The sequence below is a fragment of the Fundulus heteroclitus genome, chromosome 9 (genome assembly GCF_011125445.2).
Source record: "Fundulus heteroclitus isolate FHET01 chromosome 9, MU-UCD_Fhet_4.1, whole genome shotgun sequence".
Taxonomy (NCBI): Eukaryota; Metazoa; Chordata; class Actinopteri; order Cyprinodontiformes; family Fundulidae; genus Fundulus; species Fundulus heteroclitus.
In genome coordinates this window covers 8,852,616-8,866,580 of record NC_046369.1, presented here as the reverse complement: position 1 = coordinate 8,866,580, position 13,965 = coordinate 8,852,616, and the positions used below count along the sequence as shown (strand labels likewise).

The 13,965-nt window shown below is 38.3% G+C and overlaps 1 protein-coding gene across 1 annotated transcript in view; it reads left to right on the top strand.

Annotated features, from left to right (window-relative positions):
• nek7 (NIMA-related kinase 7) overlaps positions 1-13,965 on the top strand; it is a 98,493-nt gene that overhangs the window by 54,055 nt on the left and 30,473 nt on the right. The window contains exons 6-7 of the mRNA XM_012857036.3: positions 7,321-7,429; positions 8,658-8,765. Coding sequence (XP_012712490.2) covers positions 7,321-7,429; positions 8,658-8,765 — 217 coding nt within the window. The remainder of the gene's footprint in view (positions 1-7,320; positions 7,430-8,657; positions 8,766-13,965) is intronic.

Below are 13,965 nucleotides of genomic sequence, written 5' to 3'. Positions count from 1 at the left end.
TTTAATTTTCTTAATTGGATATTTTTTGCTTATTGATGTTATCAAGTTACGGTTTTTGAACATAATACTGTTATTTTTAGTGTTTTTGTGGTTGCGGTGTGTAGCTTTTAGAATGAAGTGTTGTGTTGTAAGTGTGAGATTACATGTCCTCTTTACAGCTGAAGTGTGTTCAGCCAGAGCTTAATTGGGCTCTGGTTTAAGCACTCAACTAGTACCATCCCCTGTATGCTGATCGGTCAGTTAGTTTATGTGTAAACAAATGATTGTTTTTTTTTATTCAGGATTGTACTTCTTTTTTAAATAGAACAAGTGTGGTGATTTGTGATGAACCTAAAGAAGGCCACAAGTTGAAACGAATTGGTCTGCTAATAAACTTTGCTCCTAATACTTCAAGTGTCGCTGAAATTTTCGTCTTACCAGTTCGTTGACCCTCTTCATGGACCTTGGAAGTTGGTGAAGTTGTGCCAAAAACTTTTGTATCTGACAAGTTCAGACCTTCAAAGAGCTGATTGTCCACTTCAACTGAGATGCTGGGCAAGGAGAGCGTCACTCTGGGAGGCATCTGAGAGGCTCTTAGTTCTGGAGGATCTGCAGAGATCTATTGAAATGATAGTTATTAGTTGTTCGCGCTATAAATGTGGCCTTCAAGGCAGAGCAAAAAGAAGTCCATTGTTGGGGAAAAGAAGTAATGCACACAAGCTCAGTAGAGCAAAAAGTGACACCGAAACAAAACTTAGTCTTCCAGCTATCACTGAACTCTGCTGCTTGGTGACATCAATGTTTCTAGTGGAGAATAAATGGTGGACGGAAGCAAAACTTTATTTTAGCGTACGCGTCTTTCAACAGCAGTAAGGTGTGCAGCTCACTCAGGACTGAACTGAATTACTCACATCAAACAGCATCAAGCTGAATGTGAACATCGCTGGTACTGGAAAAAAAAAACCCTGCTGACATCCAATAGGACACCTGTTGCATCCAAGCAGCCCAAACTCTTTGCATTTGAAATGATACATAAAATGCGAGTTGAAGGAATCCACATTGAGAGGGGGTCATCCCTACAGCGTGTCATGTTGCAGAATCTCATGTACAGGTGTGTGTATGTGTGTGTAGGTTAAAGGACTACAAATAGTATAGTTTCTTCTCTGTTAGTTCCAGCATGAATCCCAGTTAGGTTTCACTTAACGAAGTGGAATCACGTTTTACCCTTCAATGTAAAACACTGGATTTCATTCTTTCTGTTTCCTTTTTTGCTATGGACCTATGTTTCTCTTTAATAAAATGAACTAACAGAATCAAAGGATATTCATTTCTTCAAACGACTACTCAAAGCCCCGACCTAAGTCCAATTGGGAATCTTTGGCAAAACCTGGAAAATTTATGTTTACAGATCCTCTCCATCCAAATGGTCTCAGCTTGAGCTACTTACTGGGCAGGAAATTTGGTCTCTAGATGTGTAAAGCTGGTAGAAACAGATCTGCAGTCCTGTAGATGTAATTCCAGTGAAAGGTAGAGCTGCAAAGTGTGGATTCAAGGGTGCTGAATACAAATTGGAGATAAAAAAAAAGGAAAATGTGTAATTTTCCTTCGTTTTCACTACTACTGGTGGTCTACTTCGTGTTAGTTTGTCATATAATATCCCAACAAAATAATTGAAGTCATGGTTGTAATGTGAAAAAATGTCCAAAAGGTTCAGGAGTATAAACAACTTTGTAAAGCACAATATCTTACTGTAATTAAACACGACTCTACATCAAAACATGGAGCGAAATCAAAAGTATTTACCACAATGAGTGTAACTCACAAAGTTGTTATTAACCACTTTCATACACTATTATTATGCAAAAGCTTTTTTTTGTTTTTTTTTCCAAATCTAAATTCTGAGAGGCAAAGCCAGATTTAAATTATACCCAGTTCGACTCTTTATGATGCTCTTGTACAGCTGCGTGCACGCACAAGCAGAAACTGCCAGTGAATCCTTTGATAAATGAAGGCATGACTGCAGAAGGCTTGTGGTTTGCGGTTATTTTATAGGGGTTTGACATCCTGGACACTGAGTCTTAATCATCCCTTCATACTGGAACACACTAATATATAAGGCCTCCTGCAAGCGTCTTTCATCTCGCTAGAATGTGTTTACATCTGCCAAGGCTGTGAAAGAGACATTGTTAAAAACCTCGAACTGTTAGTGGAAATAAAGTTCAAGCGTCTGTTGGATGTACAGGGTACTTGGATGAATCTGAGCTGAAATAATTGCCGTTAAAGTTGTTAGTTGGAGCAGTAGCAATGTGGAATAAAATTCAACATCTAATCTCACTGTGGTTGTGTTAATTTCAAGATTTAGAATAAAAATCTAAAATCTATTCAGCAGTGTTGTTTATTTATTTATTTATTTATTTTTTATCCAGAGCTCACATTTCTTCTTTTTGACTACGAGTTAGACCGACACTCCAGTTATCATAAAAAAAATCTGCCAGTAAAGCAAATTAGGAGCGTGTATGTAAAAAGCCTGGTCTTCTGCTATGCATAAATGATGCTGCAGCGTTGTATCAGCACAGCTCGACAAGCTGTTTGCAGTCATACTCAGCAGATCCACATCTGCACAGTTCAACATAGCAAATTAGGAGAGGCGAGGATTAGTGGTACAAGAGAGTGAACATGGCAGGCTTAGCACACACACACACACACACACACACACCTTACTCATACATATAGTCTACTTTGTAAGCATAGAAGGTGCAGACACAAACATGGAGGCACAGATTCAAGCAAATGCTCAGAGTTGCATTTTACAAAGATGTAAGATGGCAGGTAACATGGAGGTAGGATAACAAACCACTAAGTGTCACTGCTATCTTAGCTAAGAGATGCTGAGAGTATTGGGGTTGTGTCATCAGCCGTATGTCTGCTGACAACACAAACTCTTAATATACATGCTACTTCTATGCACCATTTGTCTTCTGCACCGTTCTAATTGATTGTTTTTTTTTCCCAGTCTAACAGTGGCAGGCCAGATGTTTTTTGCCAGATTTTAGTTACCCCTCCCCGGGCTGTAGTGTTCAGTAAACGCATTAATATAACACGTCGTATTTTAAAACAAGAACATCCTATTAAAATGTTTAGATTTTTTTAATGCTTTTTTTTATTTATTGTCCTGCAAACTGTGTATTTTTTTTCCTATTCTCTCTGTCTCTTTCTTACTTTTCCGTTTTTCTCGGACCATCTCAGGATCCGTATGAAATCAGATGGTCCTTGATTTGCATGCACTTACAGAATATTGCATGTGCAGTGTTTGCTATTAAAGGCATAGAAAAGAGGGTGTTGGTGGGTGTCTATGTGCTCCCCCATTGACATCAAACGGTCCTCTGATATGGAAATGGGGGGCAAAGAAAGAATGGCTCCTTACTGGGGCTTTGTTTGGATGTAGGCCAAGGTCTATTCCTCCCTTACTTCATCCATCCGTCTATCTCTATTCCAGTCTTTATCACACCTTACTCCCTTTTTAGTCATCTCCCACCTTTTTTAATTTTCATTACTGCTACTGTTGTTAGTCTTTGTTGTCCCTCTAATGGTACCGTACTCGTGTTCTTGTCTTTACTTATTATAAATGGCGTCCAGAGATTCACCACCACCTACATTTATATTGTAAGCAGGTACTTCAGACCCTCTCACTGGAAGGTTGCTACAGTTGAATATTTATCCTAGCTTGTTGGGATGTCTTAACGGATGCAGGGAGTATCGTCTCATGCCTTAAATATCCTCTCGCAGGTTTATTTAGGGATGTCACGGCAAGGATTGTTTGGGCTTATATGGTGAATGAGGGATTTAGGGAATATGTGACATTTGTATTTTTTATTTATTATTTTGTTATACACATGAATAGACACCATCGTCCAGACTTCATCTTTCTGTTATTTATGGGTCTGACTCTTTTGTTATCAGTATAGAATCATGACAAAAAACATTTTATCTTTAGAGAGAAATGAAGGGTTATAATTACGTATTTATATCCTAAACAATTAATCTTTATTGTTATTACTGCAACTGAACCCTTTTATAACTGTTGACTGGGTTTTTCCATGTTTCCACTGATATTTTGACTCTTTATCATTGGTGATGAACTCCAAGTCCTTGAGGCGGGAAAGGTCTTCTTGCCACGATCCTAATCTGTACAGGACTTTGACTAGGCCGTTCCTAAACGTTTATATTAGTTGGTCACATTAAAAGATCATCTCTAACCTTAATCTGTCTAAGGTATGAATAATATGGGCTGTAACTGGCAGTGTCTTGTTAAATTGAGGACATATTTGGAGTTTAACATTTATTTATTTCAGTGAGGGGCTTCAATGCTTTAATATTTTCAGTGTTTATAGTTCTGGTCAGAAGTTTACATCCACTCATATTTATTCTAAATGAATAAAGGTATACACATTTTCTGATCTATAGATGTACACAAACTCTTGTTTTTGCAGAATTTTAAGGATAATGAAACATAACTTTTTCGTTGAGTTTTGGAAACTGTAATTGAGTGCACTAGTATTTGTTATATATTTTCTTTTGATCTACCAGTGCAGCTTAAAATATATACATGAAAACTTTAATGTTTTGTTAAATGTCCCCTAGCAAGCTGCAGAGATACCACGCACTTCTTGTCATAAACAGACTTTGGGCGTAATAGTGGCTAAACATTCAGTTATTGTTCTTGGCAGTGTTGTTCAGTTATCCATTTAAATTGATTGGTTTTCTGCCACGGACCAAACTTTTAGGTTTAGTCCAAAAATGTTAAATGGGACTGAAGTCAAGGCAATCCCGAAGCATAATGTTGGCCTTCTTCTTCCATTTCAAAGCCCAGTGTTTATGTTTGGGAATATTGTTCTGTTAGCATCCTTTTCTGACCAGGTTTTAACATTCAGGGCCCAAGGAAAGGAAAGTAGTTAGTATTTTCAAGAATAAGCCGTGAACAGCAGAAGCACAAACCTCATGAACTGGAAGCGGTTGGATCTTTGGTGTGCCTCTGTCCAAAGAGAAGCTGGTTTAACTCTGCCAGAGTCTGACAGAGAGAGCCAGGGCAAGAAGAAAGCCCCTGCTCCGAAACCGTCACCCTCAAGCAAGACTGAAATGTGTTAATTGTTAAATATCTTCTTGTTCTGGTCAGACTCATGAGAAATGTAGCTGCTTGACCACAATGGCAAGAAAAATGTGTCAGGGTGTCCACATGATGCTAAAAACATAAAGATACCGAGCCAGCTGTCAAGCACGGAGGTGGTAACATCATGCTGAGGGTTTAATTCGCTGCCTCTGCTACTGGTCAGTGCACAGAGATTGTACAGTAGGCAGGAGGACTGCCTTCAAATTCTTCAACTTTGCTTCAGATCAACAGTAAGCTGGTTGAAATATAAACAACTGGGTCTCCTAAAAGGATGTTGAGCCCAAAAAACACTTTAAAACTGTGTTTTTTAAATGGATAAAGCAGGATAACTCCTGGAATGACCCCATTGAATCTGCCTGGATAATGCTTTAAAGGTGGGTCCCGTTTTACAAAACCAATAAATTTAAAGAAACCAATAAATTTAAAGAAACCAATAAATTTAAAGAAACCAATAAATTTAAACAACCTCTTAGTTAAGATGTGAGAAGTTGTCTAGTCTCTTGTCAGGAGAATTATTCCAGTAATTCTGGACATGTGTGGATTGACAACTCTTTTGCACCCAAATTCTTGTTTTTAATAACAATAATTGGAGGCATTCGTCATGCCCTTGATCAGTATATGTAAAGTTCAGACCAGAGCTGCGGTTAGTGTAATTTTGCTCTCAAATGTAATTTGGTTATTTGTTATCTCTGCAGCCGATTCTGTAATAGATTCATACGTTTGAACAGGTATATTCTATTCTACACTTATTTGCACTGCAAGCATTTTGTGTATCAAAGGAGCAAACTGAATATATCATAAATTACTCTGAGGATTAATCTTCCCTTATTCCTTAGACAGAAAAAAAACACACACAAAAGCAACCTTTCTGCCTGTGATTGATTATGGTGTGATATATTGTTCTTGCATGCTTCCCTTATTTGGAGCCTTGATTTAGTGTGCCACGAAGCTCTTCCTCATTACAAATGCAAACATTGCATTATTTATGATTTGGTGGGTCGGACATCATTGACCACTTGCAGACAAAAGCTGTGGTGCATTTTTTTTTGCCCGTAAAGCAGTCCTGGGTAAACTTCCAGCTTACCTCGGTTTCTCCCTCCGTCCTAGGTCGGATTTTCAGCAGCCGCGCTTCTTAAACTAGTTGCCTCTTTTTAATGTACCAGGGGTATCGATTGATCTGCGGGAAGGCTGCATTTTCTCACTGTGCACCTTGAACATGGAATAATTTGTTGAGCGGTTCTCAAGTTATGCACCTTTATATGCTTTGAGAAATCCATGTATAAAAAGGACAGTCGTAAGCAACAAAGGGTGATTTTGTAGAAGTATGTTTATAGTGTGTGCAATATCCTGCTATTGTTGCATTTAATGCGGTGGGAGTTTAGGTCCGTCTTGTGAAACACATTTTGGATGCAAGTACGACTTCCTGGTGAAATGCATCCTGTTTTTTTTTTTTTTTTGTAAAAGTCAGCTAAACACTCCCAACTCCAATTCTCACGTGCACAGCTCTCGTCTAGCCTTATTTACATCCAGGCTTCTCTTTCCTGGAGCTGGAGCCTGAAGGACACCCCATTAAATTGTGATCATAGGAGAACTTGATGCATTTTTATGGCCTGCTCTGCTGCGCAGCTGCACGAGGAGCAGCTCCAAGAGTCAGTTGTTTCATTTAGTCGTTGTTGATCAGTTCGCCCTTGTGTCATCACGGTGCTTTTATTTTTGAGTCGAACCACAGTGTTGATAACCAAGAACAACTCTGAGCCTTCCATCTAGTTATTCGTGTATAAACTTTGAAAACAGGAGGAACCGTTCTGCCACTGTGGGCTCCGCGTAACAAGAGTCCTGTGTGCCAGATGGTGGAGTTTAAGAAGGCACCACAAATTTCTTTCCTCTGCTCCTGAGAATGCATGTGCTTTCCATTGTAAGCTGCAGACAAAATGAGACAGAACTTGGTTAGGCAAGGGACAGACGATAGCCTGGTCTGGCTTGCATTAGGAGTGGAGTCAGTGTGTGGGGAAGGAATACTCCACAAACACATAAAATCTTACATGCCAACCTAGTAACTCTATCCTTTGTACTTTTTTTCTCCTTTCAATTTGTAGTAAAACCTTTTGTTTGTCCATTGCCCCTGCTGCATTTTAATGTAACCTTGGTTCTTTGTCTTTGTTTACCTACTGCAGCACTTTAAGAAGCAGAAGAGGCTCATCCCAGAGAGAACGGTTTGGAAGTACTTCGTCCAGCTCTGCAGTGCGCTCGAGCACATGCACTCCCGAAGAATCATGCACAGAGGTAGCATTGCCCTACACATGCATATCTTTGCACATCTTCATATTGGATTTTCTGATTGGTGTGTGCCTATCTGTGCTTCCACTGTGGTAATAAAACAGTTTGGGTTCGTCTTTTATGAGTGCTGCTCATTTAGCATCTTCACCATTTAGTACTTTTACAGCTTTGGTCATTTCCCGTTTTTGTTTTTGTATGATGTGGCGTTGCTTCATTTCAACCTTAATCTATCAGCCGTTTACTGATATCAAGAAATTCAATTCAATTCTAAAAGGCTTTAATCCCAAAGGGGGGAATACATGTTGTAACTCATACACAGAAATGGAAAACTATATCAATTGTTAAAATTAGGATAAAAATACAGGAAATAAGTAATAAAAGCCATAAAACCATAAAAATCTTGTTCAGAAACATCTGTTTTTAAACACGTCTGGTCCCCACGAAGGGGATGAAAGTCTCAATTTAAAACGGAACTAAAACAGTTTGTTCCCTTCTCTGTTAGGAAAAAAGATTGTTTCTTTAAATTTATAACCAGTAGGACATCGATCAGGACCAAGCAAGCCAAAAATCATCTGCCTCTGGTCACAGGCCGACTTTCTAATGCTTTTCTAAAGATCATTAAAAAAAAAAACAAGGCCTTTGTTGCCAAGAAAACTGCTAAAGCAAACTGCTAATGCAGTCGAAACCCTTGATTGTTGTTCAAAGTTACAAGACGTGTTTTACTTTATCATTTAACTTGTAAAAATGCAACCTGTAATAATAAAACTCATTAATATGCCCCAGCGCCTTGACAGGCTTAGAGTCGAGTTGGTAACAAACACATCATCTAAAAAATGTTCTGTTTACGAGGCCCCATTCGGGATTCATGTGCACAGATTGCTGCTCGTTCAGAGACCCTCTCGGTTACAGGTGATGTATTGCCATTAATGTTGACTTTGATTAGGACACAGGGACACTAATGAACCCTGAGCTCTGAGCTCTAACAGCCACTTAGCAGAGACGGCCTATTCAAAAGCTGCTCGCTATTATACGGGAGCCGTAAATTTCAAAGGCTTCGGCAGGTCGCATTACCATTACTTCAGAAAAACAGCTTGCTAACGCCCACATTAACTGAAATGATATTTTAATGTCTCTTATTCAGATGGCTATTTTGTGTGCTGACTTAAAAAACGTTTGCCAAATTAATTTGGGAGATTTTTCTGAATTTCTTTTCTTTGTGGTTTTCTTTTCTCAGATATCAAGCCAGCCAATGTGTTCATCACAGCTACCGGTGTGGTTAAGCTGGGAGACTTGGGACTGGGAAGATTCTTCAGCTCCAAAACAACTGCTGCTCACTCGCTTGGTAAATCACCACAATCACAACGGTCTACACACGCCTTCTAATCCACCGGTGTTTCATTAGGCACGGCGAGTCTGGTGCCATGTGTCATGTAGTCATCGAGTCCTCTCAGGGCTTAGTCCCGCCTCGCCATAGGCCACTTAACTGCTTCCTGTTGGCTTGACCTTTAACCATGACGCCGTTAAAGACTGAGGCTGGAGTCACACAGGTCTTACTGTGACTGGGTGCAATAAAACCAGCAAGCCTGCTCTACAATCATGGTTATTGTTCATGTTGATGGACCGGTTAGTCACTTGTAGGAAGTAACATCATGTAGCACCTCATTTTTCCTTCAAGGAAGTGAAAGTTTCTGCACAAAATCCCCAAATAATTTAGGGCATGGACACAGAAAAAAACAAACAAACCCCATTTTACCCATTTACCTCCTCACACATAACTCAAAACTGATTACACATGACGCATCTTTAGGGTGTTTGATTTTGATCCTGTGTTTTGTTTTTCAAGTCGGATAAGATCTGTGAAAAATGTAATTATGTGTATTTGGTAGGGCTGAACGATTTTGGAAAATAATCTAATTGCGATTTTTTTCCCCCTTAATATTTCGACTTAATGCGATTTTTTTTTTTTTTTTTTTTTTTTTTTCCCCCCCAGTTTAATTTATCATGTCTTTTTAAACATATACAAACAACAAATCATTTTGTTTCCTCGCTGTGCAGATTAGTTGCTAAAAGACCCACAGCATCTAAACTCAGAGCAGAAACGATTGCATTACTGCCTACAATATATTTCAACCAAAATTGCAATTTTGACTTTTCTCTGCATTAACCACAAGCAACAAAAATGGCGTCTAAATAAAGACGTTTGTAAACAAGGACTGTTTAAAACAAGAACTTTTAATGTTTCTATTAATCAGAATATTATTCAAGAGAACAGCTTTTAGTTGATTTGGACATCAATCCTTGTTGAACATAAAGGGAAACCAACAAGCAAGTCTATGTATTAAACTGATTGACCTGTACTTAATGCTATGTATGATTATATAAACTCTAAAACAAGTAATAAAATTAGATTATCACACTGCTGCAACTGTCTTCCCTTCCATGTGGAGGCAAACCCACTTTAAAAATTTTACCAACACCTAATGGACGTGTCTAATTCCCTAATTGTTACATAGCCAAAAATTGCAGACTCTGCGATTTGGAAATTGCGTTTTTTTAAATTGCGATTATATTGAAAATGCGATTAATTGTTCAGCCCTAGTATTTGGTTTTGAAATCAAAACAGATTCATCAAATTAAGTAGAACGCCAATTAAAAGTTGATTTAATTCAGTAAATCCTTTCTAAAATTTAAACTCAAAGATTAGTTTACAACAAGGGGGATTACGTTTCATGTATCTATTGCTGTTAATTTTAATAACTATGGCTTACAGCTAATAAAACAATGTTTTTCTCTCCAAAAATTTGAATTTTACACAAGACCAATAAAAATATTTAGTCATACAGAAAGAGAAGCCTTCTTGAAAAGTACGACCACATATGGCACTGTTTTTGTACTCCATGCTTAGTCGGGGCTCCGTTTGCAATAAATAGTGCGTGAATGTGGCGTGGCATGGATGTGATCCGCCTGTCGCTCTGATGAAAGGTTCAGAAAGGCTCCTTTAGTAGCGCCCTTCAGCTCATCTGTATTGTTCGCTCTGGCGTCTCTCTTTCTCATCTTCCTCTTGACAATTCTCCATAGACTCCATGGGGTTTAGGTCAGGACCCTTTGTTGGTCAGTCAAGCACAGTGATAGGGGTATTAAAGCTGCTCTTGGTACTTTCAGCAGTGGCAGGTCCTATTGGAAAATTAAATCAGTGTAGGAGTTGAGAAAGTCCAAATCGGGCAGATTAACTTGTCAATCTTTACCATGACAGGGTGCGCTAGTCCAATACCAGCAGATGACTGTCCATATTTTCCTTAGCCCAGGTAAGATGCTTCTGATAAGATAAGATAAGATAGTCTTTACTGATCTCACAATGGAGAAATTCACTCGTCACATCGGCTCATACAAGAAGGTGTAGAGTAGGGAAGGTGCATTCAGTTATATACAGTGAATCTTCATATATACAATGGATCAAAAAGAATACCGAAAAAGAAATTGGAATGGGCATATGATGTCTTATTTACTGCACATTACTTATTACAGTTATGGTCACAGTTACAGTGCAGCATTGTAAGATCTGATAGCAGCAGGAATGAATGACCTGCTGACATTGTTTCCTGGTTCAGGAACGCCTCAAGACAAGGAATACAAAAGTTATGGTCCATATCGTGGGTATCTGGGTCTGTCTATTGACCCTTGAAGTACTAACTCCAGGTGCTCTCACCACCCTGTGAATCTAAGGCTGTTTACACAACATCGATCCAATGAAAACGGGACTTTTTTTCCAGTTTCTGTTAACGTGTTTGCATGACGTTCAAATTACAATCTCCATTTACATCACAACAGTGCAAACTTGAATACGGTGTATTTCCCTCACTGGGGGTGCTATGTTCTTTGAAACTCAACATGCGCAGGGATACTGCCTAAAAGTCGCAGCAGCTAATAAGCATTTAAGATGGCAGAGAATAACGTTTACCTACGTACAGACCCTGTAGGGCCTAACCCAAGCTCTTGAAAAGCTTTGTTTCAGTCCTCAACGCTTAATCGACCTTTTCTACGGCACTTTTCCTTCCACTCAACTTTCTGTTCAAGGACAATTCAGTAGTCTTTATAAAATGTATTGTAAAATGTATTGGACCTAAGCAATAATTAAAGTGGCTGACGAACATTATTTTTTGACTTTTCTTTATCTGTGAGCCGCAGTTAGCAGGTTTAACAGAAATAAACCACTTTTGATGATAGTCTGATTGCGGTACCTCTGTTTACTGTAATGAAAGTTGCTTTTTGGTTGTTGTGAGGGTTATTTTTATGTTTGCTGGTAACGTCAATGCAGCTTAAATTCTGCATCTTTTACTTCTGAAAGAAAGACATTTAAGGTGGTTGCATTGATCTGTGAAGGTCCATAGCCAAACCCAGTTAAATGGGTTTTGATGCTAAATCTGGGAATGACATAACTCAGTTGAGCGGATTCTGCTTCCAAGGTGGGAAACCAGTGGGATTTGCAATATGTTTTGCTAACTACTAATAGCAGTACAAGCTGCTGATAATGTATTTCTGTGCATTTATGTACAAGCTAGGGGAATGTGTTAACAGCGTTGTGCAACACTGTTCTACGGTGTTTTAATGTGATAGAAACTTTTACAAGTGCGAATAAATAGTTCATATCAGCAGATTTAACTACATTTTCCTTTTTGTGCAGCAGCCATATTGCATCTTAAACTCAGGCTGCTCAGCGACCTCAGATTCTCCCCCTTTCCAACTTTACATTTATGGCATGTACTTACCTTTTTACACTCTGTTTAAGCCTCATGCCTTGTTGTTTTTTTATTTCATATTAGAACACGGAGTAATACATCATGAGTTGTTGTTTATTTCCGCTTGTATTCACCGGGTTTTAACCCCTGGAAGGGAGCAAGTGTTGTTTTACTATCACAGAAAGAAACTTCACCCATCATTAAAACCATTTGTTTGATATTTTTAGAACTGCACGTTCTTAAATGGGACAGGGAGTGGGCATGAACTTTTTTTTTTTTACAGATCTGTGGTACCAACTGTAGTTTTCAGGGTTGCAGAATGTGCTCTCGATGCACTGGACTTGTTCTTTTCTGTCTCACCGATGCCCTGTTGGGATCTGCGAAGTCAGAAGTTGGCCCAAGTCAACACCTTGAGCTCTGTCATGTTTCTCAAGCTGATACTCAAGATTTCTTTTCCTTTTTTCACTCTGGTGGTGCATATTGTCATGCATGTGGAGGTCAGGGCTGTCAAAGAGCTCCTTTACCATGACAAGGTGTGCTGCGTCTGCTGCAATGTTTAGGTAGATGATCTGTGTAAAAATGGAAAAGTCATATAGGTGCTGAAACTCCAGGTTTCCAGAAAAACCTTTCATTGCAAAAAGTAGTTTTCATTGCCAAATACTATGTTATGTTTTAGTTTATTGTCCTTTAGGTGAAATACACATAACCTTTAGTGAATTAGTAGTATGAAATCGGGACCACTCCTTCAGTCCCAATATGCTATAATTGGGTCATGCTACCAATCTTAATTTTTGATAACCATAAAATTTAAAACTATGTTCTGCAAAATACATTTTACTTGGAGTTCCTGTAATGTCTAGTATAGTATAAAGCATTTTATATGTCTGGAGAAATATGAAAAATTAGAAAAATAAAAAGCAGAAGAATTGCAATGATTCCATCCATGTTAAATGTAAAAATGTTGAATAAAACAACAGAATTAATAGAGTCGATTAACGTTTATAGAAAAAATAATCAAATACTAATCAGAATTTGCAGGGAATTCTTACTGAGTGGCTCCATTTGGCGGCTCCCTTATTCAGGCGTTCATCAAAGCAAGTCATTACAACTTGTACAGGTACTTGGCTGAGTTTATTCGCTGGATGTCCTTCCTGACGCAATCTGGATTCAAACTCTGGTTCCCCATACCAAAGACAACAACCTAGCCTGCAACACCACAGAGGGACGACGCAGGGATTAAAACTATTGATGTGATTTAGAGCTGCAGGAGCACAGTGTTCAAAATATATATTGTTCTTGATTTGGCTGATTATTTTTATTCCTACAACAACCATTTTTCTGAAAGGGTTATTGAAACTTTCCCCAATGTACAGTTTGTCCTCTTGGTCCTGCTAAATTAAGTTAGTCTAGAACTGAAAACACTGTAACCTTTAAAAAAAAAAAAAAAATCACTCTTTTTTTTCATGCACAGACTCTGGAAAATCATTTTATAGTTTAAAAAGAAACACAATGTTATTCCTTAACTGCAGATTTTTAAAAATAGAAAGTTCAAGTTATTTATGTAGCTCTTTTAAAAACATGAATTTAACCCAAAGTGCTTGAGAAAATAAAACAAGATAAAAAACTGTCTGTATCAAAATTATTTAAAAACTAAATGAGCAAGAGCAACATAGATGGTAGTCTCTGTGGCAGATGGCGTTTAAAGCTGCTCAAATTAAATGTAAGCCCTTTTGCACAGATAGTTATTTAGCTTATTTAATTCTGTGTGATTCTGCAGTGGGAATTTTATGCAGATGGAGCAAAAAA